Genomic DNA, 26307 nt, shown 5'->3' on the forward strand with positions numbered 1-26307 from the left:
TTACTGGAACTGACACACCCGGACATTAAAGGATAAATAGTGTGTTTTACCGCACATCTGGAATGTCTGCCTCATGTGACATGACGGGGCCAATTTGTCTGAATTATTGTGAACAATGGATGAAGATGTAGCACTTCACAGCTCGATGATCACGTGGATTTAGACAAGTGGAAAGATTCTAGACTTCCACCAACATATGGTATGCGTGTATATTCCTGTATGTAACTGTGGCAGACAGCCAGTTTTATATGAAAAAAGGATCTCTCTGGATTATGTTAGATCCCAGAATGAATCATTTCATCATTCTCAGAGAGATATTTTTTACCCAAACTGCCCCCCCGAAGCACCCCGTTACAGTAATGTGCAGCAGACTGTGAAATGTCTCAACCTGGGAAATAATCAGGTCCTTTTGTTAGTCTTAGGTGGGGGGGGGGGCGGTTAACACGCAGAGATTGTGGCTGCATTCCTTATAAAGGCCTCCTTGTGTTGTGATGACTGAGAGGTTTGTGGTTTTTTATTACAGTAGAGGGACTGTTTCTCAAAATGCATCAAATTCAGGTCAACGTCGTTATCAGATGGAAAATGTCAAAGGCTCAAACGACAAGAGGAAACTAGAAATCATTAAACCATTAGAGCATCAACGTAACATTAAGTTATGTTAAGTTAAGTTAAGATCTTTTTTTTCTTAATAGTTTTTTGAAAACATCTAATCGTGAGTTCTACTATCTCAGGACCTTTCAGTCGTGTCCTGTGGACTTAATCAGTGTATATAGAGTTCACTCAAAACAAATTGTTCTCATGAAGGCTATTACGACTTTTGTCATTCTGCAATTTCAAAGGTCAAAATCTTATTATGTTTTAGCTGTTATGACTTGTCTCTGAGACCGTAGCAAATAAGGGATGACGTGGTTTGACTAAAACAAAGAGATTTTATCTCCACAAAAGATAAACAAAAATAGGAAATTCAACTTAGACTGGCAGGAGTTCAATGCCAGAGCAACAACCAGACTTACTAATAGTTTCTACAGTCCTGTTTGTCAATGAATGTCTCACAACCCTCTGCTTATCTGCTTAACTGCGTATCTGCCACGTTTTTCTCACCACTAGAAAATGTGAAGACTAAGTTAATAAAAAAAAACATTATTATTATTATTATTATTATTATTATCAGTAGTAGTAGTATTAGTACTATTAGTACAATTATATTTATATCATTATTGTTATTATCATTATTAGAACTGGAGGAAAGTCCAATATTTGGAATCCCCCCAGGGTCCACTTGTCTCTGTCTGCAGGGGGCGCTGTTGCAACGCAGCTCAGTGAACTTTGTTCCAGTGGTGAATGGGTTGTTTGCTCCTCTGGTCCTCACAGTTATTCTTCAGGAAGTGAAGACATGGACTGACGCTGCCAGGTAACATGAGCTCCGATCACTGGGAAACTTTGTCGCTGCAAACTTTTTAAAAGAAAAGACCGAAAGAAATAACGCAGATTTGTAAACAGTCATTCAGTGTAAGTCAAGATTATCACGGTGATAAGTTTGGTTAATTGTGGATTTGTTTATGTTGAAAGGAAGACGTGTGACACCGATCGTGTGTGTGTGTGCGTGTGCGTGTGCGTGTGTGTGTGCGTGCGTGCGTGCGTGTGTGTGCGTGCGTGTGTGCGTGTGTGTTCCTGTACTTTTAAGCATAGACCCTATAGAGTGAGTAGGGTTATAATTAGGTTTATGTTAGGGTAAGGGGCTAGGGAGTGTCTTATGTCAAGGGTGAGTGAGTGTGTGTGTGTGTGTGTGTGTGTGTGTGTGTGTGTGTGTGTGTGTGTGTTCCTGTACTTTTAAGCATAGACCCTATAGAGTGAGTAGGGTTATAATTAGGTTTATGTTAGGGTAAGGGGCTAGGGAGTGTCTTATGTCAAGGGTGAGTGAGTGAGTGAGTGAGTGTGTGTGTGTGTGTGTGTGTGTGTGTGTGTGTGTGTGTGTGTGTGTGAGAGAGTGTGTGTGTGTGTGAGTGTGAGTGAGTGTGAGTGAGTGAGTGAGTGAGTGAGTGAGTGTGAGTGTGAGTGTGTGTGTGTGTGTGTTGACACTTTCCTGCTGATTCAATCAACTGCAACATTTTCCTGACAACATGTTGCTCTGAGTGTCATTGTGTGTGTGTTGTTGACCTGCAAACTGCTGACACCTTTCTCCCCCCCACCTGCAGGACGACCTCACCTGAGCCACTGGGCTGCACTCACACCTGTATACACGTACCTCAGGGAACAAGGTGGAGATGGAGGACTTCTGGGCCGGGGCCCTCCCGGTACTGAAGACCTGGCTGTACCTCATCGTCGGCCTCATCATGATCCCGGCCATGTTTGGCTTCTCGCTGGGCATCTCTGAAATATACATGAACATTCTGGTCAAAACCTTAGAGGTACTGTCCACTGTGCAGCACTATGTAAATATTCTGATTGAGTGCAGATCAGACCTGACCATGACTGTCTCTGTGTCTGTCCTCGTCCACAGTGGGCCACTCTGAAGATACAGAAGGCAAACACAGAGGAGCGGCTGCAGGCCTCGCCATCCAACAGTGAGTAGAATATCAATACTTAGATGGCTGTGGCTCAGGGGGGAGAGAGGATCGTCCGCTGGGGTCGGTGGTGCGATCGCTGGCCCCTCCAGTCCACATGCCGATGTGTCCTTGGGCAAAATATTGTGTATACGGTGTATGAATGGTGTAATGCACGTTGAGTGGTCAATGAGACTGAAAAACGCTATTTAAATACAGTCATTTACTACATGCCTGGATGTTCAGATAGATAGATAGATAGATAGATAGATAGATAGTCTCTTCTAAAGTAAATTTGTCATTTCCCTTATTTTGAAAGATCGGCATTTGGTGACAGTTACGTGTTGAGCTGCAATACTGGATTTCACAAGATATTTGATGACAAGTCTGGGCAGGCATGTTGCAATAATATTGGCAAAGAGCAATTGATTTACATGTGGAGTGAATGATGCCTCTCTGCACACAGGATGAAAACCCTGTGATTTAACACAGAGAAATGGGTTTATCTTGTTCTTCTAAATGTGCATCTTGTAAGTGTGTGAGAAGGTTTTTACAATCTTCAACAAGGTGAAGCTTCTTTGGAAACTCCACGTATCTCGATCAAGATGCAATTACAAGACTCTCTATCAGTCGTTAAGCGACAAAGGGTGGGATCTCCTGCTGTGACGCAATGAGATGCATGTTAGACAAAGAAGACACGGCCCATGCAAAGTTCAACGTTTGTCATTGTTACATTTTGAAATGTGGAGGATGAACAATAGAAGTTAAAGTGATTAGTGACACGTGTTAGTTTCAGGACTTTGTTCAGAGATTTTAACAATGAATATTGAATGCAGGTTTTGGACTTTGCCCTCTGAGTTATCAGATAATGTGAAGTCTGAGTTGAGGCCAACTCTGAACTGTTCTGAGACCTGTTATAGGGGGAAAGTGTTTGAACCCAGGTGTTGTAGCCGTCCTGACTTCACACTGCTCTCTGAACAACTCAGCTCTGTTCTTATTGATGTATATTTCAGGTTAAAAGTCATGTTTAAGATGCGTTGGTGATAAATTCTGTTGGTTCATAGAACATTTCTGCTATAATTAGAACAGGTAAAGACATATCTCCTCATCTGGTTTCTTATCAGTGCCAGTATTTCATGATACGTGATACTGCAGAGCTCTTGTCCTTTCTAGAAACTCACCCCTGCATTCCCGAAAGTACTTCATCTCCTAACACCTCTGATATGGAAATATATTATTATCCAGATTGCTTTGAAGATAATGATTCATATCAGATGATTGAGTCTGGGTGTGTTGCTCTGTATCAGGTCTCATCCAGAGAGAGGATGGCTCCATGGAGAAAGAGCTAGGGGAGCTCCGACGCAGTCGCCCCAAACCACCAGTGGGCGGTGACTTTACACTAAGCGACTGTTTTTATTTCACCCGCAGAGGCATTGAGAGCATTGTAGAGGATGAGGTAAAGTTTTACTTCATAGCAAGGACACAGTTTGACATGTACATGATAATAAGTGATTCAGACCTAAACCCTAAGTGTTTGTTTTTTAAATCCAGGTGACCCAGCGGTTCTCTTCAGAGGAGCTGGTGTCCTGGAACTTACTCACTCGCACAAACATTGATTTCCAGTACATCAGTCTGAAGCTGACACTGGTTTACGGCCTGGGAATCTTTGTGAGATACTGCATCCTCGCTCCGCTCAGGTAAAGAGCTGACTGCCAAATGAAGCTTTCAGTTTGAGAGGCATTTACTATCACACCAATGCATCTGGTATTTATACTGATATTTTAGATTTCCGTCAGGTTAGGTTTTAGTTATGTTTGTCTTCCACGGACCTCTGACCTGTTTCATTTTATCTCACTATTCAGTTTTATTTTTCTGTTTGAAAATTGAAAGCTGTGATTTCTGTCTCTCCAGGATAACACTGGTCTGTATCGGTGTGAGCTGGTTGGTAATAGGAACATCAGCAGTTGGATTACTCCCACATTCAAGGTGCCCGCAAAATATAACGGGTCCAGAAATACAGATTTTGTGTATCATAAGTTTAACACCATATCAGAGGTGTTAAACACTTTCACACACTTTCCTTTCAATTGATCTTGTTCTGCTCGTGTTGATGTTCAGGGTGAAGTCGTGGCTGAGTGAATGGGTTCACGTCATGTGCTACAGAATCTGTGCCCGAGGACTTTCTGCTACTATCCGCTATCACAACAGGTGGGTGAACCCTCTCTCACTACTCACACAACATTAATCATATTGTTTTACCTCCTCATGTTTTTTCTCCTCACAACCCGTAGGGAAAATAAACCCCAAAAAGGAGGAATCTGTGTGGCCAATCACACGTCTCCCATCGACATTGTGATTCTCTGCAACGATGGCTGTTACGCGATGGTATATATTTTATTACTCCTTTTTTTTAAAGGTAATTATTCATGTTGAAACATGACGTGCAGGTGTAACCTTCCTCATTTGATGATCAGGTGGGTCAGATCCATGGAGGCTTGATGGGAGTTATTCAAAGAGCCATGGTGAGGTCCTGTCCTCACGTCTGGTTTGAGCGAGCAGAGATGAAAGATCGCCACCTAGTGACTAAAAGGTCAGTTTGTCCAGCTCATCTTTTCAGGGCTTGTCACTGCAGGCCTTTCTTGCCCGTGTTTTCTCTCCATGGAGAAAAAACACTGGCACTAAGGTGAGGTTGGCATTTTCCTGGCAGTGAAAGTCTTCTTAAGTTTGACAAGGACAAATATGTTTTGGAAAGTTGCTACCGAACAGTGACTCATAATATCACGTCCTCACCCAGACACCCGCTCCAGATGTTTGAAGCATTGTGAAAAAACTCTTCAAAGGTGCAACATGTAGATATTTGTCCAGTCTGGGAGTGGTTTCCATTACCTCTTTGTGTTGCCCTTAGGTTGATGGATCATGTGAACGACAAGACAAAGCTTCCCATATTAATATTTCCAGAGGGTAAGTGTGACCGTGCGGAGGAGACAGAGATACTTTATCCAGTCTGATGTTTGTCTTTGTAGTTCAGCTCGGTGTGTCAGGCGACAGTCTGGCCACTGAGCGGTGACAAATGAGCAGCTATGTTACGTGGGGCCTGGACGCAGCTCACACAACTCTGTCTCCTTTAATACCCCGATGTCTGCTTTCTGCAGGGACCTGTGTCAACAACACATCCGTCATGATGTTCAAAAAGGGGAGTTTTGAAATCGGATCAACGATCTATCCAGTAGCCATTAAGGTACTCTATTCCCCTTCTGTCAGTCAAAGCCCCATTTCTCACTCTGATTCTTCTCTACACGTCTGACTCATATATTTCAAAATACTATTCATCACTGCACCCCTGTGTTATTTAGTACGACCCGAAGTTTGGCGATGCTTTCTGGAACAGCTCCAAGTACAGCATGGTGAATTACCTGCTGAGGATGATGACCAGCTGGGCCCTCGACTGTAACGTCTGGTACCTGCCAGCCATGCATCAGCAGGTGTGTATGTACACGTCCCGGGGCACGTGAGCACATGCATGCTTAAAGCCACGTGTACGGCGTGCAAAGAACCCCCCCCCCCCCCCTCCACACACAGAGACACATGTCTGACAGAGTTTGATGTGTATTTAAAAAATTGGAAGGAAGGGGAAGATGCTGTGCAGTTCGCCAACAGAGTGAAGTCGGCCATCGCTCACCAGGGAGGACTGGTAGATCTACAATGGTGAGATTCAACCTCTTCACTGTTTTTGATTTGATTGAGTCATATTCAAAGATGCTTCATTTTATTTTGGACGGTGAATTTTAAGCCTATTTACAGATAAAACTGACTTTTAAATCTCCTTTAAAATTAAAGACTTAATCTGTGACTGAGAAACTAACCCACTGTCTTTAAACACACAAATAATTGTACCACCACACGCACGGTGGGAGAAATACTTTTATGAACTCCGATTTTGAGATTCCAACAATATATATTTTTACACCACAGGGGGGCATGGCATCCTTTGTCTCTTAAAAAATAGATGCTTTTTTTTGCATGAAAGTGAAGCACTGACATTGATCGTACAGTCTGCTGCATGTGGCTGAACGATGAGTCACCACTCTCTGTTTGTCCCGTCTCCTCCTGTCCGCCGCTGCAGGGACGGAGGCCTGAAGAGAGCAAAGGTGAAGGAGACGTTCAAAGAGCAGCAGCAGAAGAAGTACAGCAGCATGGTGGTGGGAGACGACAGCAGCGGCAACAGCGACTGAGGCCTCCCGTCGGTGGGATGGACGAACAGGCCTCTCTCCTCCAGCAGGTTCTCATTAGCTGGACTCGACATGCGATGCAGCTCTGCCGGGTGGACTTAATGAACACTGTGAAAACTACAGGTTAAAGGAGGAGCGTCTTGGTGATTTGGAGGAAACACAAGTGCAATATTGACCTTCGACCTTTACGCGGAACAAACTGAAGATGAAAAAAAAAAGGGGAAGCGCTTTGTTTTATCGCTGCCTAAGATTTCTACTGTCGTGATTTAATACTATTGCTGAGAAAAAAAAATGTGATCTGAATGTGTGATCGAAGACAAACTGGATTCACGAATGTCTCGATTCTCACAGTCGGTCATTGGCTGCTCCTTGTTTTTTTTTTTCTTTTAAATAAAATTAAGTTTACAAATTGAATGGTTTTATAAAAAAGAGACAAAAGATCCTGGACATACTTTTATAATAAAACATGAGTATTAAAACAGATTTAAGAAAAATACTGAAAGTATTTCAATATGGACTTTAGTTATTTAAATCTTGCAGTGTTGTGCTTCAAAATGCTGCAGAGTAATTAACACTTATCATAACCTATGTTTTCAGGTAAAAGACAACCTGCTCACACAGTTTTCCAACTTTGAATTAAACACTTTCGACATTTTACATAGTTTTACAAGTGCTTTTACTAACATTTGACCCCTCACGCCTTTTTCTACAGAACACAAGATACACAAGGTTTTGGCAATTACATAATACATGACCACGTTGTGTGTTAAAGCCCAGTGCATTAAATGTCCACATTTAAAGGAGAACACACATCTGAGACTTTTTGGATCTCTCTCCGCTGGAAGGTTCCTCTGAAGCATGACCCTCGCTGCCTCCGTTTGTCATGGGACTCCCATCTTTGTCCTCTTTAAAACAAACGGAAAGAGACTTTAGTTTCACTCGCTGTAACTGTGTGAATGTCGACACAATCCTGTTTTGTATCGTCTCACCTTCATTCTCACGATTGCTCGGTTCTGTGTTGTCCTGTGTGACCTGTGAGGACAAACAAACAAACTGAGCAGATTAAACAAACTCTTAATCTGCTCAGCGGCCGTCACAGTACCTCAATGTGCAAGGCAGTTTTCAAACCATTCAGTTATGTGACGACAGTACTAACCTGCAGTACGTTACTTTTGTTTCTCTTGCTCTCGTTGAGCTCCTTGTATCTGCGAACGTCATCAACAATGAGAAGAAGTTCAGGTGAGATTTATCTTCAGTAACGTGTGGTGGACAGCAGCCAGTGAGTGACGGCCTTGTTTTTAAATGTGACTTCCTGCCTCTTCCTTTTCATTAACTCAGCCAGGACAAACAGTACGGTGACATATTTATGAGGCAGATTAGTGCCTCGCATCTGTGTCTCCCTCTGCACAGTTCAGATGACAAACAGGCCGCTGTCGACTCACTCGGGCGAGAAGCTGCTTTTATCTCTGAGCCATAAAACACGAACACACGGAACTGCACTGTAACAAATCATCTGTGGTTTTCCCTCAATGGTTTCTACATTCAGCTCTGTACACTTTAAGTGCTTTGTTATGATTGTACATTTAGCTACTAAGTTTTTGTCATTTAGCTATAACTTAATAAGTGAAATTAATATCAGCCTGCATCTGCATCGGCTGCTTGTTTAAAGTAACATCTGCATCTGGACCAAGCAAAATGGTGACGCCAGAAAATATCCCAGTTCCACACAAAAACACCGTGTTCTGTACTGAGAAGATTAAACATTACTGTGAGTTTTCGATCATCAAACACTGAATCAATCGTCCTTCAAAGTGCAGCTACATGTCAGAACACACATGCAGGGATCAACCCACCGTTGCAGATAAGAGTCAAAGCTCTTGTTTGCAGCTTTGGGCTTCCTCTTCACTCCATCTGGGCTCCATGTTGTACTTGCCTCTCCTCCCACATCCACCCGGCCTGCGGCTCCAGATGCAATCGGCATCTCTGCCAGCGCAACCACAGATTTCACAAATCAAAGATAAACCCTCTGTCATCTGGAAGCGACTCCTCTGTAGCTGGATGTGCTGAAAGAAGAGCAGCAGCTCGGCAGAAGCCTCCGTCCTCCTGTTGATGACCGGCTGTTTGCTGTGTGAGCAGCAAGATGTGGCCGTGCGGTTTATGGACATGTTTGTTGTTGTATCCACGGCAACAGTGTCCGAAGAGAAAGGAACAGCAGTGAGGCCTTTGTGAATGTGATGGATCCACTTTACTTTACTTTATTTCACTTTACTTTACCTTATTTCAAGTTTATTTAACTGTACTTTACTTAACTCACTTTGCGATAATAAAATAAAAATATATTATTATTACAAATATATTATTATTACAAATTTAATATAAATATATTACTATTATTATTACTATTATTATAATTATTACAGCAGTGAGGAGTTTTTAGTCTTGTCCCATGTGCAGTGTTACTTCACAGAAATGAGCATAATAATTATAACATAATAATCAATAAAGACGCTTTTGAATCACCACTTTATTCTCATAGAATACAAACAAATGAGCTTATTTTTAAACCCATTATTTAAAACTATTGAACAGTTGAGCTTGAATGAATCAAACATTCCAACATTATTCGATCTTTTATTAATTTTTCTGAATGTTACCAATCAAACATTAAACACCCTGTCATCAGCATGTTTGGATGACCTGACAACACAGTTAGCCCACAGCAGGTCTCCAGGGTGAACAGCCTCTGGCTTTTTAGGATTCTTCCTTCTCATCTCCATGTGTGATGATGTAGCAGAGCGACTTGTAGTCGATGTTTCCAGTCGGGTCAATAGGAGCGAGAGAGAAAGCCTGATCCGCCTGCAGGTTTATAAAGGTTTACATTATGATTTTATTCATTTTTAAATCTCTCAGTTGAAAAATAAAAGACACAAACCTCCTCAGCTGTGAATTTATCAGCTTGGTTCATCAGTAATCGTCTAAACCTGGATAAACACAACAAAACTGTGTAAAAGGAGAAATAAATGTTGATTTATAGTGAAATCTACTTAATAGAATGTCTCTTACTCATCCTTGTTGACAAAGCCTGTGCCATTGGGATCAAATAGTTTGAAGGCAGCAAGTATAGTGTCCTCAGGATCGGTACCTGAGTAAAAATAGAATTTCACTCAACATCATCTGAACATCTGTAATACATTTTAAATGAATAAAAAGGTTTATTTGATCATCTGTGAAAAGTTCTCACCATTGAGTTTCTCTCCAAACAGAGACAGGAACACGGTGAAGTTAATGGGCCCTTTCCCCTCGTTCAGCATCTCATCCAACTCCTCGTCGTTGACATTGAGCTTCCCTGATACACACACACATACACACACACAAACACACACACACATACTCAGTTGAAACAAATACACATTATCAAATGCAGTGCGAAAAACTGGTTAAGTCATCTGAACCCTTTCCTATGTATAACAACAGGAAGATTTAAAAAGTAGATCAAAATACCCAGCTGTCCATACGTCTCCTTCAAGTCTTGTTTTTTGATAACCCCGTCTCTGTCCTGGTCGATACAACCAAAGGCCTGTGGGGTGAAGCACGGATTTAAAAGTGTTCAAGTGCTGATAATGATTCTTTAAAATAATAGCAATTCTGGGAAGTAAATATTCTTCCCTGCACAGTTCACAATGATTAATTAATTAATTATTTTACTTTTTTTGGTTTTTATAAGCTGCTACAGAATTTCATTTAGTGAATCTTCACGAAAAGTTGTGAGAAGCAGCTAATTAATATAGCCAATGTTTTTTTTAGTCTGAAATTATTGATGCTTTTTCTGAACATTGTGATATTTTCATTGTTTGGTTTAAATTTAAAAAATGTAGGTTGCTGGTTAAGAGAAAATTTAAAATAATTTTAAAAACTATACTTGTCTTTGATTGTTGTTTATGAGGCCATCTCAATCATTCTGGTAGAGATAGATTTAATTTAAGAAGTTACATTTAAATAAATTCCTTCCCTTGGATCAGTTTGGAAATCAGCAATCACAGGTTCCTGTATACATTTTTAAAGTTCAGTACCGTACCTCCTTAAACTCCTGAATCTGGCTCTGCTCGAACATGGAGAAGACGTTGGAGCAGGACTTCTGTCCCCTCTGTCTCTTATTGGAAGCCTTCTTACTCGCCTGACAACATGAAATTTATTCAGTTTACACACTGGTACTTTTACTGCAGGCTCAGGTTTTGCATTCAAATGAGTTAGAAGGATATAAAACAAATGCTTTACCACTGCAAAATTATGAAAAATACACACATATACCCTACATACAACAAGATAATAAGATTCAGATATTTCGTGATAGCTTTTCTTTAAAATCAGTGAAATCTGAAAACATCACACGCCTGTAAATGCTGACTGACTCACCATGTCTGAATGATCGTGTGTGGACTCCCAGCAGAGGTGCGATGCCGGGGTGGGTTTTATGTACGGACCCATCTTATCTCCTGCCCTCCTATAATAGCCTGTGGTGGGCAGCACAGTCCCTTACATGGCCACGGCTGCTCTCTGTGTGTCACTGAAGGGACCTGATAAGAGGTGAAGCAGCCAGGATTCCTCCAGGCTGGAAAATAGAGATATGGGGAGCGGAGACGGAGAGAGGAGACGGGGGAGTGTGACCTCTGACGTGTGACAGGCACTCAACCAAGTAGAGTTACCTTATGTCAGAGGCCAGATCAAGCTCTAAATGTTAATTAAATGTACATCTTATGTGCAATTTTATTAGGAGTTTAGCAGCAGCCGTCTCTGATGCAACACAACCACCTGCAAATATAATAATTCCCTGAAGCAAATGAGACATGATAAGCTGAGAAGTCTCCTCTTGGGATTTTTTTGGTAGTTGGCAGTTTATCTCATACTTTTATCAATTCTTAAATGATTGAAGAATCATTCCTGAATGATAGAAGTATGGGAACTGTTGGGTTTTTCTCTATAAACTTCAGGTCTTGACCTTATTATGTTTTGATTTGACTCTTAAATTGGACTGAACAGAATATCTTTTATTACAATCGATTCTTCATTTTGCCATGGACTTTTGTGTGAAGCACTTGTAACCTCGTTTAGATAAGTGCTATACAAATAAAGTTATTATTATTATTAAAAGTTTTTGAATGAAAATGCTCTAAACAAACAACACCAGTTTAAAACTGAAAATTTGTGTGGTCATCAATGATCACATTCCATTTTCACATAATTTAGCCCAGTAAGACTGCAGATGGAAATCAGTTGCTAATTCATGAGAGTAAAGTTTTGTACAAATAAATATTCCTGACAAGAAAATATAGTATAATAGTATATATAATAAATTAAACTGACCATAATATTGAGTATGGATATGAATATTATGATTAATTTATAAATAGCTGGTCTGGATAATTTTTACTGTATTATTGTAACAAAAGCACAAAATCTAGCAAAATGATTTAAAGAGTTTATTCAAATATATTATGTTCATGTTCAGCTTCTACTTCATTGATGTAACATTAATAGGATTATTACACTTCAGGCTTCAGTTTTCTCATTGTGTTAATGGTGTATTACCAGGAACTCATTACAATAATATCGTGTGACATAAATCTAAAAAACATAAAAAGCAATAAGATGAATTCAATTCAATTATTTTTCATTCTAATTGAGTTGTTTTATTTACAGTTAAGCTTATTCACATCCAAAGTACATTTCATTGTGCCCATGTGAAAAAATTACAAATTACTGGCAAACACACATCATAAACGAATTATAAACATTTAGATTTAAACATAAGATCTCAAAGAAATATGTCGTCGTTTACAAACAGGATTTACTACACAACAAAGCAATGAATTTGATGTGGTCGTATAGTTTACAACAGCATTTACAAAAACAATCCCTGTGCTACACATCAACCAGTTTTTACTGGTGTAATCATAAACTACCATCAATAATATATGTGCCATTTTCAAAATGGAGCAGCCCACACCAGAAAAATTATCTACAGGCAGTGATACACAAGGTGATAATATTTTAAATGAGCCGCCTAATCTTTTGGGTGCAACAGGAAACCAATTCTTTAATTTACAATAACACTGATATTGCTACAACGTTGTCCAACACTATCAAATACAGTCTACAATACTGTTTGCTGCGTTCTTGTCTGTACATCATCCAGTCGTGAGTATGAAGCTCACTGACACACATCCCTCAGAGCCCGGAGAAGCTGCACGTCTGTAGGTGACAATCATCATCATCATCATCATCATCATCATCATCATCATCATCATCAATCACCATCATCATCATCATCATCATCATCATCATCATCATCAACATCATCATCATCATCACTGTTCTCAGATCAGGGTCAAGGCTAACTTCACTGCTGTCCTGCGGGGGGGGGCAGCTCAGTGCACAGCTCCCTTTATTGTGTCAGTATGCATGCGGCCATCTTACAGGCCACTGCTGAGATAAGAGCCGCTCCACGGCCGCTGCCCTCCTCCGACTGGATGAAGGTGATCTCACAGTGAGGCGTGAGGTCCCTGACCACTTTGTGGAACCTGTGACGGAAACTGAGACACAGAAGCAGCACGTTTAATGTTCATATTCAGTCAAATCTCAATCTGTCTTTTCACTTTCTCCTGCACTGTTCAGTCATATAATTATATATAGTTGTCTAATTTCATGTATTAGGGTGGACTTAGAAGATGGAGACGTTTAAAAGGCTTTCCTCACCACGGGTGCAGCTTGTACACGGACCCGTCGACCCCCACTGTGATCTTCAGGGCCTCCTGGCTGCGTCGCTCCCGCATTATGTTGATCACACCTGCGAGTCCTGCAGCGCACATGTGAGCAGAGCGGGTGGAAACGTTCTCACAGACCAGACGCACAATATCACAGTCCAGCTCTGACGGCAAAATGCCCAGTGATGACAGGATGTTGTAGATTTGTTTCCTGTCTCCAGTATCACTGAAAAAAGGCAAAGGGCAAAGTCAAAAAGAGAAGCAGCCCCTAGATGCACAATGTGTCCTATTTCTTCATATGTGTCTCTCATTGTTTTATTCTGTATTTGCCCTGTTTATATATATATATATATGTCTAAACACACATATATAAATAATAGAAATTCAAAACAGTATATTTTCATTTTGTACTTTTTACAATCAATATTATGATATTAATTCAAGCTAATTCAAATAATGTAACTTTATATGAAGCAAAAAAAGTGTCTCATCTTTATCTTTACTTAAAAATATTAAGTTAAAGATATTCTGAATTGCTCAACATCCACTCTACTTATTTACAATAAACTAAATGCTGAGCTACTGTTTTTATGTATTATGACATTTGAAATAGTTTTTAAAATGCTGTTTAATCTAATTTTGACCATGTGGTATATATATTTATATGTGTGTGTGTATATATATATATGTAATGTTATTTATCATATCTTCTCCTTGTCTCATGTGTTTTATAGATACTTTTTCACATTTAGCCATCTGTAGCTGGTGGAAGACTGAAGCCAGGTTAGGATTGGCTGATGCTCACCTCTCTACCTGTGAGACGTAACGCGCCTCAAAGCTGCCACGTGTCTTCAGCAGCTCCGAGGCTTCCCCGTTACACAGCAGGTCTTCATTCACCAGCTTCATCAGAACAAGCCGCACCAGCTCTCCCATGTACTTACCACTGATCATCTTCTCGTACCTACGGGAGGCAACAGCACCAGAGAGGTCTCTTTAAAAACAAAGGAGTACTCATAGAAGGAAGGGGTGAGCTGAAGAGGGGATGTTGAAATGGTGGGGAAAAAAGAGGAAGTGTGTGAGAGTCATGCAACGTACGAGCAAACAACTCTCTGTCTCTGCACAAGGATGATAACATCAGTGCTGAGGCTGGGCTCAGCAGTTGTCTGTGTGAAGGGGCTGCCAGTGCAAAAAGGCAAACAGCCATTAGGCCGACAGGCACAGTGTCAAGCACCGGAGAGAGGTCATTAATCTGACACCCCCACCCACTGACGTATGAGGGCTCCGGCCATTTACAAACATCCTCATGAAAAAAACCAGCTGGTAGCTTAGCACCTCCACAGAGACCCCGGAGGAGAGTCCGGTGAGGATCGGCACAGAGGCTTGATTAATTCAGAGAAACAGTAAGAGAGTGAGGGGGGTGAGGGGGGGGATTAAATTACAATCTGGATTTCAAACTCCATCATTACTACAGTAAACATGTATAACAGCTGACTAACACTTGGATTGCATGGGTGCTCAGCAGATGAAGTTGGAAAGAGGCAGAAAGGTTTGTGAAATCTGTGTTGAACTTTCCCACTCGTGAATTTGAACTTGTGGTGGCCCTGACTGCGGCCTTTCACTCACAGCTGTTTTCCGGGGTTAATGGAGGTCTCGTCCACCACTCGGTCGTACTCCAGTCTGAACTCCTCCAGCTCCCCGTTGCCCCCGAACGCCCCCCACTCTGTGTTCACACACATCCGGCCCTCCTCCCCTTCTACCAGCTCCACAGTCCTCATCTCCTCCATGTAACAGGCGTTACAACCAGTGCCTGGCAAAAAAAAAGACAGTGTTGAGATGAGTATTCATGTGTGTTTGTGTGAGCATGTTTATTATTGTTGTTAGTTTATATGAGCGTGTGTGAGCGTGTTCAATTTCTTACCAACAATCATCCCGACCTCGCAGCTGCGGTCCTCGTAATAGCAGGAGATCATGGTGGCCACTGTGTCGTTCACCATGGCGACCACGTCCATCTCAAAGTCCTGCGTGATGTCAACATCACAATTCATCATATTCAGTCTCAAGTTGTTCAGTATTAGAAAAGATAACTTGTGATGAAATGTAACTCACTCCTCGTCTCTTGATGGCATCTCGGAGTAAACCCACAATGTTGTTCCCCTCAGCCCCAGAGGCCTTGAAGCCTTTGGTCCAGTTAAGGAGGATTCCCTGTGGAGAGAGAGGGACAAACCTCGAATATAAAAAAACTTCACAATACAATTTAGAATAGAATGGCGAAAAGATCATCCTCCCACCTTGTCAATGTTCTCATGTCGCACTGGAAAGGAGAAGGTAAACCCCAGTGGAAGCTTCTTGTGCTTGATGTGATGTTTGTCCAAAAAGTCAGACATGCACTCTGCTACGTAGTCAAAGAGCTGCAGGATGTGAGATGTGGGGAACGTGCACAATAATTAGTAAAGAGGGCTTTTATGTCAACGCCACGCTAGAGTTCACAAAGAAAATGAAAAATCAGCAATGAATTATTGGTTTTGTATTTAATTGCTGGGTTCACTGACCATTTCAGCCGTCCCTGTCATGGCATCTTCAGGAATGGAGTACATCTGGTTCTTGGTCTCTACCTTCCAGCTCCTCTCCTCGTCTTCACCCACTATGACCAGCATGACACGGAAGTTTGTACCCCCCAGGTCCAGAGCCAGGAAATCCCCCACCTCTGTCACACACACACACACACACACACACACACACGCACACACACACACACACACACTACATGTAAATGCACATACTGGCTTCACCTGCCCCCAAGTGATGAGGTTTTAAATCACAGATTGATCACTTCTGTATGATTTTACAAATAAAGGTTTCATATTTTGATTATCTACCTGAGCCCTCAGGGGTGGAGCACACGTAAGTGGGCAGCATTTTGACACTGGCCTCCTCGTGCGTCTCTAAACGCAGTCCTCTCTCCATTTCACGCTGCATCCGCCTCATGATTTCTTTGAGCTCTTCCTCATTCACTCTGAACTCTGACAGGATCTGCTCTACCTGCAACGAGAGGGGGGGAGAGCAGGTCAGGAGCAGCACAGAAACCTATAGTTTTACACATGTGTTCTGGACAAAAGGTTCAGGTTTACTCATAATAAAAGTCATGATGCAGTGAAAACCAGAGGCAGAAACAGAAAAGAAGGAGCAGAAGTGTAGAAACAAACGAGAATGACCAAGACAAAACTTATTTACAATAGAAAACATTTGATTAAAGTGAAGAGGACTCTTAGTTCTGGGGCAGAATTCCCACATTTTTAATAAAATACAGTAGAAAGTTGCGTCTGAATTGTCCAGTTTCTTCTCAAACAGCATGGACAGACTGTTGTCAACTCACACAACAGTCAAGTGAGATAAAAACACAAATCCACAGCATCACTCAAGGTACAAATCAAGTCTTATTTCAGTGCTGGAGGCAGAAATGTGAATCTTACCATGAGGATTTTATCAACCACAGAGATGCAGCTGGAAGGCATCTTCCCCGTCTGGTCGAGACGAGAGCGGGCACACGGCATCGTCACGGGTTTGACTAAATGAGCTTCTCTGTGTGTTTCCAGGTGTGTGCGGAGTGTGTGTCCACCCTGTCTGTGTGCAGAGTCAGTGAAGTGTGAGTGCCCCTGAATGAGAAGCTCAGCTGTTTTTATGCTCAGGTGAAGTGGGCTGGAGGCATCAGACGTAAATGCACACCCCTTCCCTATACCTCACCCCATCTGCCCACGTAGGTTCACACACATTGCACACACATTGCACACACACACACACACACACACACACACACACACACACACACACACACACACACACACACTGCAAGTTTGTACAGGACACAAACTTGCAGCCTCTGTACAAAGTTTTAAAAACTAATAATTTATCAATTTTATATATAATTGAGTGGCTGAGGATTTTAAAAATGCTTATTCATATATTTCATCCACAACAGATTTTTACAAGAGCTGCATGATGATTGAATATGCAAAATTATTTTATTCCTTTATTGAAAGAAAATCTCAAATGGACCATGGGAGAATTATCAACTAAAAGATATTCTGAATAGTTCAACTATGTTGCTTTTATGAATAATGACATTTTAAATGGTTTTACAAATGCTGATAATAAAATTTGTCACAAAATATTCTTATCTAATTCCGACCTGGTTATATGTGTTTTGAACAAGTTGGCTCATGATGTTTGTCTGTGATTCAGTAACTCACAGAAGTTGTCTTTGCCTTGAAAAACGAGACCTTTTTTTTCAGTCCACTAATAGTTCCTTGCTGAATAAAGAAATTACAATAATCACTGTTCTTTGTCAATGTCAAGGACATAATACAGATTTCTATTAATGAGGTATATCAAATATTTTAATCCAGCAAAATAAGACTTAAGATTTGAATTATTCTTGGCCATCATGTTGCAAAGTGTGATATATGACCTAAAATCCACGGACTGAGATTTTACAGCCCATCAATATAAATAAAATTATCATCACAGTCATCATTTTATTTCAAAGAGCAACATGCAGCGCCGCAGGTTTGCTTAACGGGTCAACTTCAAAAGTCTGAGAGAGTTACGCATATATTTGTTAAAGAACTATGTTACTAAAATTAGAAACAGTGAGGGATGAATGACCTGTAAAACCAACAATACTCTTTGCAGGTGAAGGCCTTTTGGTGCTTATCTGCTCCTGAGGTTTACCTGACCAGAGGTCAGAGCTTTTCTTAGCTCGGGCTTTTGGCTGAAACTGTGACCCTGTCCCCAGTGCCCTGACTGCAAAACCAACCCGAATGGTGACACTGACCCAAACAAACACATTTATCTAAATATAACCACATATTCTCCATTGCCTCCGATTTAACACACATCTTAAATATCTCCTCAGGTAGCTTTAACTTTGGGGTGAAATAATAATATAGAGTATATAATATTTTTACACAGTTAAAACATTCAAACAATAGATAATATATTTGTTTTGATTCTAATATTTTTACCATGGGATGCTCATCATTTTCCACACTTTTCCACAAAATAGCCGTACGTACAGTATTTGTGTTTGGTATATTATGTATATAAACTTATATATTTGGTAGAAATGTTTGGATCTGTGCTCGATATAAAAAAACGCAGAGCTTTGAACAATACCTGTTTGAACAAAACGATTTTGTAAAAATGTTGATCAGTGGAGTGGAAAAGATGAACTCAGAGTGAGAAAGTGATTAAAGATAAATTTGCCTATAAACTTCAAGTTTTATAGACGTGTGTATTTCATCAGCTACACTTTCAATTTGAGATCTTTAGTGCTGCTTTGACTTTGACCGAGCAACGTGTCTTTGTTGGCGTAACAACAGTTCATTTATGGCTAAGAGTTGAATGTGTGCCAAGTACTTGTCAATAGCTGATTATCTGCTTAATTTAACCTGCTGGCTTGTTTGCACAGAGAGCTCCCTGATGGATTTCCATTCAGCCAGCTGTCTCTCATGACTGAGCCAACGTGTTACTCGATTACAGCAGAGGGACATGTAAAGATCGACATTATGGTATATTACCTCATTCTGTACATCCAGGAATTTGTGTCACAGCTTGTTCACTGCTGCACGTGAGTTGATTCATTACAGTAAGTCCAATGAGGGGGAAACCTTTCAACTCAGACTGGTCACATGCAGCCTCCTGGAACATTTATCCAGTTAAAGCAATGATCGAACAGTTATGGCAGTTTTTTTTTTTAACCTGAAATTGTTGGTTTACATGAACATTCTTCCACCTGTTTTATTTTCAATTTTTAGTGTCAGCTCATCTTTTAAAGTGCTCTTACACTATGAATGAATAATTATTCATCCTGCAGCCATTTGCCCACAAGGTCACTATTTACAAACATAATAACGTTCATGTTTATTTACTTAAATATGCATAATTAATCATACTTTATTTAATTACTAGAAGTAGGTAATTGTAGTTATGTCCCTTAAGTTGTTTACCCACAAACATTTAATCACTTATTTTGCACTTATTTAATTTAGTACACATAGATAGATAGATAGATAGATAGATAGATAGATAGATAGATAGATAGATAGATAGATAGATAGATAGATAGATAGATATCAGCATGAGCCATATGTCAACAGTAATACATGAACTTTAGCTTTCTTGAAATAAATCATAATGCTTTTTCTATCTTACCTTATCCATCGTATCACGACGAGGATTAAATCCCAGCTGTCCTCTCGACCATCAGTGCTTTCCAGTGGAAGTTCACTCTTTCTTCAGGAGTTGAGGAAATTCCCAGGTTTCAGTTGTTGAAGTTTTCACTCCGAGTTTGACGAGTAAAGAAAACGCTAAACTTTTATGGGAAACTGTCCAAACATTATGTTCCCAAAACGTTTGATCGACATAATGTTCAGCAGCTAGTTTCAAACACACAGGCCGATATCTGCAACGGTTTAAATAGTGAAATGAAATGTTTAGGAGCAGATACGTTTCATAAAAAACTAATGGATTTGTCTTCATCCGCGCAGAAAGGAAAAATTATGACAAATCTTCATTCTTATTCACAAGTTATGAAAAATAAATGCTTTTATTTTCAGTCTTAAAGACATCAAATAAAAAATGTGTTACTCTTCATCTCTGTAGATATTGTAGTCTAAATAAAAACCTGAGGATTTGTCTTCATTCTTGCTGTTAACTGGTCCGGTTAGAAATATCCGCATGTGCGCACTGCCTGTGCCGTCAGCTCCATCAGTCAGTCAGACGACAGAGAAGATTGAGTTTTCCATCCAAGTCTTCGTTCCACTCGATGAAACAATATAAGTTTAGAGCATCAAAATCTGAGAGAAGAAAATATTGAGACGACCTCCGGTTCTACAGCTGAACTTCTCACTGACGCTGTTGCTTCAACATCTATTGACCTATTCCAGGAAAGAAAAGGGAGTTCTTCCTCTCCTGGTGCAGCAGCAACTGGGGAACAGGTGCACCTGGAGGCTCAGCCGTTTCCATGCCAAACTGGTTTCAGTGTGTTACCTTGGAAATGAATTACGGACACACTTCTACCATGGAAAACACTTAACCACTGAGTTAAGTGGCCGGGGGACATTGTTAAATGGAGCAAGGTCACCAAAGAAAACATCAGGGGGGGCAGCTGATGGTGGCCTGTTTTTGTCGCCAAAACACTTGAGACTCACAAGGACACAAAGCTGTTTCACACTTTTAGGTCTAATAATAATAAGAAGAAGAAGAAGAAGAAGAAGAAGAAGAAGAATGATAAGAAGAAGAAGAAGAAGAAGAAGAAGAAGAAGAAGAAGAATGTAGATAATACTGATAATAATAATAAACATCATCATCATCATCATCATCATAATAGCATTCATGATAATTCATTAATTATATTAGAAAATAAAATGTAGTTGATGATGACTATACTGGGTACTTATACTAATAATCAATATTCTTATAGTCACCATATTGAAATTATGACTTTATACACATGTTAACTTCTGCGATTATCATTTTAGTGTTTTTACTGTTTGGCGTCATGCAGACAGGTAGTGAGTGAGTACAACTTAATTAGAACCTGACATATGCAAATGAATTGGGTTAAAATTGTATTTTAAATATCGAATCTTGTTTTGTTTATTTAAAAGATAACTATATGAGAAGACATTTGACCTGAATTATATTTACTTCCCCAAATATGAGGTGTGTTTCTCTTTGGAACATGAAGTGGTTTCCGTGTTTGCTCACGTCAATGTTTCAGTGTTGTGATTTTGGGAGTTTGCAGTTATTTCCAGATTCATATAAATGACAAGTTTAAACAAATTTAATACGAAGACATTTCATTTTACTTTCTCCAGCGGAAACTATGAAAACACACCAGACGTCCCTGTTTCCACCCGGAACAGATTTCCCGTCGGACCGTGTGAGGATCGTGACGTGGTGATTGGTCGCTGAGCTGCACCTCGGAATTTAGCAACTTAGCGCAAACTCCTTCGTGGTCAGGCCTCCGGACGCGGGTTCGACCCACGGACAACTCTCGCTTTACGTGGACTGAGAAGTTCGTTGCGTTGTTTTCGTTCGTGACTCAAAAAGTGTTTGCTGCGGATTCTGTCTGGTAAGTTTCCCCCGAGGCCTCGGTAAACTGCAGCTAGCATCGAGCGTCACTTCATTTCTGTTGTGTTTTCACGCGTTTTAAACCCGGTTCACGCCGGTGTCCGTCTGTGGCGAGTGGGCACAGACCGCTGTCAGTTACCCAATCGATCCCAGCCTGGAGATAAACACTTATCTAACCCGAGCGTGGCTGGCTAGCATTAGCCGGTTAGCTCGCTAGCTCCCAAACAATGCGTTTTAGTTTCACTTGTCGCTCTGAAGTTTCCGAGCCGGTTGAGGGGGATAATGCTTCTCATGTGATTCTGCTTGTGTCGTCCTCTCAAATCGGATCATCAGGGCCTTGTGTGTGAGCGTGTGACGGCGGCAGCATGAAGCTCTACAGCCTCAGCATCATCTATAAAGGATCCAACAAGTCCAACCTCCTCAAAGCGGCCTACGACCTGTCCTCCTTCAGCTTCTTCCAGCGCTCCAGGTGCGTCACCACACCTTCATCACACTGCTGTGCTTCGATTAGACTCCCAGCTAATAGCCTGTGTTTATCTGCACTTTTATACATCTCCTGTATCTCTAGTTTTATATTTGAAGTTGTATTCTTGCACTTCAAATCTGATGTACCATGGCTATGTTAGTCTAATGCAGAACTTTGTATCACTTCAGTTATTTATCTTTTAATCTGTATTGATATTTGGCTTCAGTACTCTGCCTCGGTTACTTGTGTCTTTCCATCACCTTATACTTCAAATATTTGTATTGTCAATGTCTCCATCAGCACACACTTCTTTACAGTGACAGCTCTGTAGTAGTTCTGGTGGCGAGACTTTCATCTCACTGCTGTGAACTTGTTCTTGACTCATTTTGACCTTTTATTATTCTCATGCTTATGACTGTTTTGTGTGATACTGGAGTCCTAAAGTTCCCTCGGGATCAATAAAGTATCTATCTATCTATTATCTATCTATCTACCTATCTATCTCTTACTACGTGTTGTTTTGGTTTGTTTAGTATTCAGGAGTTTATGACCTTCACCAGTGCCTTGATCGTTGAGCGAACATCACAAGGAAGCCGTGCCTCTGTCAAAGAACAAGGTAAAAAAAAAGTAGCAGCAGTCTAAAGAAATAGGAACATTTCTAGTTCATGTTAATGTAAAATTAAGCTGATTTTCTTTTGATGGTGGCACATATGTGGTTTCTCTTTCCTGCAGAGTACCTGTGCCATGTGTATGTGAGAAACGACAACCTGGGTGCTGTGGTCATCGCCGACACTGAATACCCACAGAGAGTCTGTTTCACATTGCTGGAAAAAGTGGGTACAAAAACACGTCAACAAAGATGCATTATTATTATTATTATTATTGCACCTTGTTGTCAGCGTCAATACTGAGATTTCTGTTTGTTTTTTCAGGTACTCGAGGAATTCTCCAGGACAGTGGACAGTATAGACTGGCCGTCTGGTAACCCTGGAACCATAACCTATGCAGCCCTAGATAGTCACCTCTCTAAATACCAGGTCAGTGTGTATGTAATCTGTTTATTAGAAAATACATCAGAGGGGAGCCTGATAGCTTAAAATGAGTCGACTATCATCGCAGTGTGAGAACAATATCAGATTCACATGCCTTCAGAGTTTCTGAGTTTCTCATTTCATTTGTTATTGTTTAGTAAATAGTACTGAGAAGGGTCACGATACAAAAAATGTAGTAGTTGATACCGGTACCATGAAATTTCTACGATTCTCGATACTCATTTCGATACCACGGCAAAAAACAAAATAATAAATCCCATTTACTCGAACACACTCTCCTTTATACAAATATTTGAACATACAAAGAACAACAGTGAATATGTAGCCTTCAAGTAATAAATAAAATAAGACTATTAACATTATAAAAAAGAACAGTGGCATGTAAGAAAATTATGAGATTTCAGTTGTCAGGTGTAGCTCAAAGAAAACAGCAGAGGCTGCAAAGGCAATTAACTAACACACACACACACACACACACACACACACACACACACACACACACACACACACACACACACACACACACACACACACCTATAAACTTGAGTATATTTGTTTATGGCCAAACGCCAAAAGCTTTTTCACAAAATGCTGAAAGTAGAATCGGTGTACCTGACAGCTTGTTGTTTTGTTTTCTGTGTTTTCGTTCCCAGAACCCCAGGGAAGCAGATGCAATGACCAAAGTGCAGGCAGAGCTGGATGAGACCAAGATCATTTTGGTGAGATACATATGAAAAATATGCACAGTACTCAGATAATTAGAAGTTGTTTTGTTTTTTTTATTTTCCATTGGAGCAGAACAAACACAGGGGATATGTAAAACACATACAAATAGATTCAGTTAAACTGAGTGGTTAGAAGCAGTTTCTTCTCAGTCATGAGATCTGGGCCTAACTGCTACAGACATTAAGTCTTCAGAATAGTGTCTGTTACCAATGCATCAGTTCTATTGACCGATTTGCGACTCTCTCTACATGCCTGAAACATTATGTAGCGTTTCCTAAGCACTGGTCAAGTCATAATCTCTATACTGCTCAACATTTCGTAAACAGATATTTTGTTTCATGTAGCACAACACCATGGAAAGTTTGTTGGATAGAGGAGAGAAGCTGGATGATCTTGTGGCAAAGTCGGAACACCTTGGAAACCAGTCCAAAGCCTTCTACAAGACTGTGAGTATTGATGACTCGGCTTATTAATTTTGGACTGTCATGCTGTCATCCAGTCAGTGTTCAAGTGCCTGACTTGTGTGTTCATGTTACTCCTTCAGGCACGGAAACAGAACTCCTGCTGTGAAATCATGTGATGTCGCTGCCTCGTCCTCGTGGACACACTCGTCTCTTGCCTTTCTGCTTTTCCTACATCTCCCATCATGCACTGGTCACCAGCTCTCAACATAAACAACAACGGACAGAACTGACGCTGTCTGGTGCGACGATGTCAGCAAGAAAGGGTGGAAAGTGGTTGCCAGTGATGAAGTGTGACAAATCTGGATTGTGACTGATGGGGGCTGAAGGAGTGATGGGATTTGGTCAGGGGAACACGTAACCTTTGAATTATTTTTAACCTCTCAAATGGTAATCATCTGTACGGTGTGTCAATACCAGCTGGGGACATAATAGTGTGACTTTGTGTATTGGTGACGTTTTACCTTCAAACCATTTAATGTTATTCAGATTGAATCGAATCTCAAAAGTTTGATCTCAAATATTAATTTGGTTTGGTATTAACCACAGTTGTGCTTTTGCTTCAAGGCATCTCTGACAATCCCGCAGTCTTAACTTGTGAATTCATACAGTGTGTCACTGCTTAGGTTCAATTCTTCAAAACTAAAACTGATTCTCTTGCAGGCATAACCTCTGTGCCCACTAGGTGGCCCTGTTTATATACTTTATTGCTCCAATGAGCCTCTGTGTTGAGGTCAAACAAAAAACTCTATAATGTCAGCAAGAGACTGCTTGGACGTGTGAAATCTGAATTTTACATTGATTTTTAAATATCTTTATGATACTGGATTAAGTTACACGGTTTCTTTGATTTTTCTGTATCTCATGGTGTTAAATGAAATCTTAAACATTCCCACTCTGGGTGATTGAGTTATTGTGTGATGATGCATCTTAAAATTGACGAGAAGTTGGAGATTAGATGTTCAATGTTAGAAAGATGTTTCTCCAGAGATGCAGCCTTATTGCAGTGTGGCTTAACATGTAACCCTCCTGTCCTGTGTAAGAATCCTCACCTACAATGAGCAGGACTTGTACGCTCTTCTCTTCTTCTCTTCGTACCGTAGCCGCGCTCTTTGCTGTGGAAGCAACACATGACACTTTGGCAGGTTTTTGTTATTTTGCCCACTCAGACCGCTGCAGTCCACGGCTCGTCTGTACCTCGGGTGCTGTTGCACTTCCCCTGGCCCTCCTATTGTGTGCTGTCATCACAAAATGAGTGATTTCATATTACACTTTTATTTGAAGACACTCCACAGTTGACTTTTCGTTCCTGTGAGCACTGCTTGCGTTGTGTCCGACTGGTTAGAAACGTCTTTCTTCATGAACTGCTGATCGGTTTCAAACAAAGACATGCCTTTGGTTCTGTATTTTAAGACTCTCTGCTGTATGTGAGTATGATTTGCGGATATACAACATCTGCAGGCTGCATTAATGTTGAGTGCCTGTGTGTATGAGTGTGTGTGTGTGTGTGTGTGTATGTGAGATCAGAATTGGCTCTTTCTGCTTTTACAGTGTAAACGTTTGTGCAATATCTCTGCAGACTGTTGGTGTCGCTCTTTGAAGCAGGGGGAATAAATGGAAATATTTCCCATAAATAACAGTAAATTCAACCTTTGTATTTGCTATATATTATGACTAACTCCTATGTGAGGCTTGTCCAGGGTTCTTTCTGAGATATTTGTCTGATTTTTTCTTTTCAAAAAAAAAATCCCAATTCATGTGCTGAATTTGAAAACAAGTCTGTGGAGTTGTATTATGGCTGTTTGCAGGTGAGGTCTTACCGACCAGTGTGTTAAACGGTCTGCATTAAACGTTTTCATCCAGATGTGGTCTGCACATTTTAAACAGTTAAAAATGACTTCAGCTAATAAACCGTTCTTTCCTATCTGTATTAACA

General features: G+C 40.6%; 4 protein-coding genes across 8 annotated transcripts; 2 read left to right on the forward strand and 2 right to left on the reverse strand.

Annotated features, from left to right (window-relative positions):
• The first annotated feature begins 1297 nt into the window (after positions 1–1297).
• Positions 1298–7195, forward strand: agpat9l (1-acylglycerol-3-phosphate O-acyltransferase 9, like). Its single transcript, XM_034594626.1, has 14 exons — positions 1298–1406; positions 2191–2408; positions 2501–2564; positions 3851–3999; positions 4095–4240; positions 4455–4529; positions 4662–4751; positions 4835–4928; positions 5018–5133; positions 5449–5504; positions 5696–5781; positions 5897–6025; positions 6169–6248; positions 6667–7195. The coding sequence occupies exons 2-14, from the start codon at positions 2265–2267 to the stop codon at positions 6773–6775; spliced, it is 1338 nt and encodes a 445-aa protein (XP_034450517.1). The 5' UTR covers positions 1298–1406; positions 2191–2264; the 3' UTR covers positions 6776–7195.
• On the forward strand, positions 1944–26307 carry ykt6 (YKT6 v-SNARE homolog (S. cerevisiae)). 4 transcript variants are annotated; one of them, XM_034594627.1, is made up of 8 exons: positions 1944–1989; positions 22014–22135; positions 22666–22748; positions 22865–22965; positions 23065–23169; positions 23838–23903; positions 24255–24356; positions 24455–26307. In XM_034594627.1, the coding sequence occupies exons 2-8, from the start codon at positions 22032–22034 to the stop codon at positions 24488–24490; spliced, it is 597 nt and encodes a 198-aa protein (XP_034450518.1). In that variant the 5' UTR covers positions 1944–1989; positions 22014–22031; the 3' UTR covers positions 24491–26307. The 4 variants fall into 4 exon arrangements, with proteins under 4 accessions (XP_034450518.1, XP_034450521.1, XP_034450522.1 ...); XM_034594630.1 differs by having other exon boundaries at positions 1952–1987; positions 22008–22135; XM_034594631.1 differs by lacking the exon at positions 1944–1989 and adding an exon at positions 5525–5534 and having other exon boundaries at positions 22012–22135.
• Positions 9298–11264, reverse strand: myl7 (myosin, light chain 7, regulatory). Its single transcript, XM_034594632.1, has 7 exons — positions 11186–11264; positions 10848–10946; positions 10274–10349; positions 10014–10118; positions 9836–9914; positions 9705–9753; positions 9298–9628 (listed from the first exon to the last, which is right to left on the reverse strand). Exons 1-7 carry the CDS (start codon positions 11255–11257, stop codon positions 9524–9526), a joined length of 585 nt encoding a protein of 194 aa, XP_034450523.1. The 5' UTR covers positions 11258–11264; the 3' UTR covers positions 9298–9523.
• gck (glucokinase (hexokinase 4)) lies at positions 12476–20566 on the reverse strand. Of its 2 annotated transcripts, XM_034594624.1 has the most exons (12): positions 19744–20566; positions 17004–17150; positions 16410–16572; positions 16083–16237; positions 15822–15941; positions 15640–15735; positions 15452–15551; positions 15157–15340; positions 14339–14494; positions 13526–13759; positions 13247–13362; positions 12476–13021 (listed from the first exon to the last, which is right to left on the reverse strand). In XM_034594624.1, exons 1-12 carry the CDS (start codon positions 19750–19752, stop codon positions 12981–12983), a joined length of 1521 nt encoding a protein of 506 aa, XP_034450515.1. In that variant the 5' UTR covers positions 19753–20566; the 3' UTR covers positions 12476–12980. The 2 variants fall into 2 exon arrangements, with proteins under 2 accessions (XP_034450515.1, XP_034450516.1); XM_034594625.1 differs by lacking the exon at positions 17004–17150 and having other exon boundaries at positions 19744–20560.

The sequence above is a fragment of the Hippoglossus hippoglossus genome, chromosome 9 (genome assembly GCF_009819705.1).
Source record: "Hippoglossus hippoglossus isolate fHipHip1 chromosome 9, fHipHip1.pri, whole genome shotgun sequence".
In the NCBI taxonomy this organism is placed as follows: Eukaryota; Metazoa; Chordata; class Actinopteri; order Pleuronectiformes; family Pleuronectidae; genus Hippoglossus; species Hippoglossus hippoglossus.

Bases quoted from the DNA above. Each gene is read 5' to 3' on its own strand.
- gck (XM_034594624.1), bottom strand. The intron at 13,363-13,525 runs GTGAGGAAAGCC...TCTGTGTCTCAG, and splicing joins GTGTACAAGCTGCACCCGTG to TTTCCGTCACAGGTTCCACA. The intron at 13,022-13,246 runs GTAAGATGGCCG...TGTCACCTACAG, and splicing joins TCTTATCTCAGCAGTGGCCT to ACGTGCAGCTTCTCCGGGCT.
- myl7 (XM_034594632.1), bottom strand. From the start codon at position 11,257: ATGGGTCCGTACATAAAACCCACCCCGGCATCGCACCTCTGCTGGGAG. The intron at 10,350-10,847 runs GTACGGTACTGA...TTCACCCCACAG, and splicing joins AGATTCAGGAGTTTAAGGAG to GCCTTTGGTTGTATCGACCA. The intron at 9,915-10,013 runs GTGAGAACTTTT...ATTTTTACTCAG, and splicing joins GTTTGGAGAGAAACTCAATG to GTACCGATCCTGAGGACACT.
- ykt6 (XM_034594627.1), top strand. From the start codon at position 22,032: ATGAAGCTCTACAGCCTCAGCATCATCTATAAAGGATCCAACAAGTCC. The intron at 23,170-23,837 runs GTCAGTGTGTAT...TTTCGTTCCCAG, and splicing joins GTCACCTCTCTAAATACCAG to AACCCCAGGGAAGCAGATGC. The intron at 24,357-24,454 runs GTGAGTATTGAT...TTACTCCTTCAG, and splicing joins CCAAAGCCTTCTACAAGACT to GCACGGAAACAGAACTCCTG.
- agpat9l (XM_034594626.1), top strand. From the start codon at position 2,265: ATGGAGGACTTCTGGGCCGGGGCCCTCCCGGTACTGAAGACCTGGCTG. The intron at 6,026-6,168 runs GTGTGTATGTAC...AAAAATTGGAAG, and splicing joins TGCCAGCCATGCATCAGCAG to GAAGGGGAAGATGCTGTGCA. The intron at 6,249-6,666 runs GTGAGATTCAAC...CCGCCGCTGCAG, and splicing joins GGACTGGTAGATCTACAATG to GGACGGAGGCCTGAAGAGAG.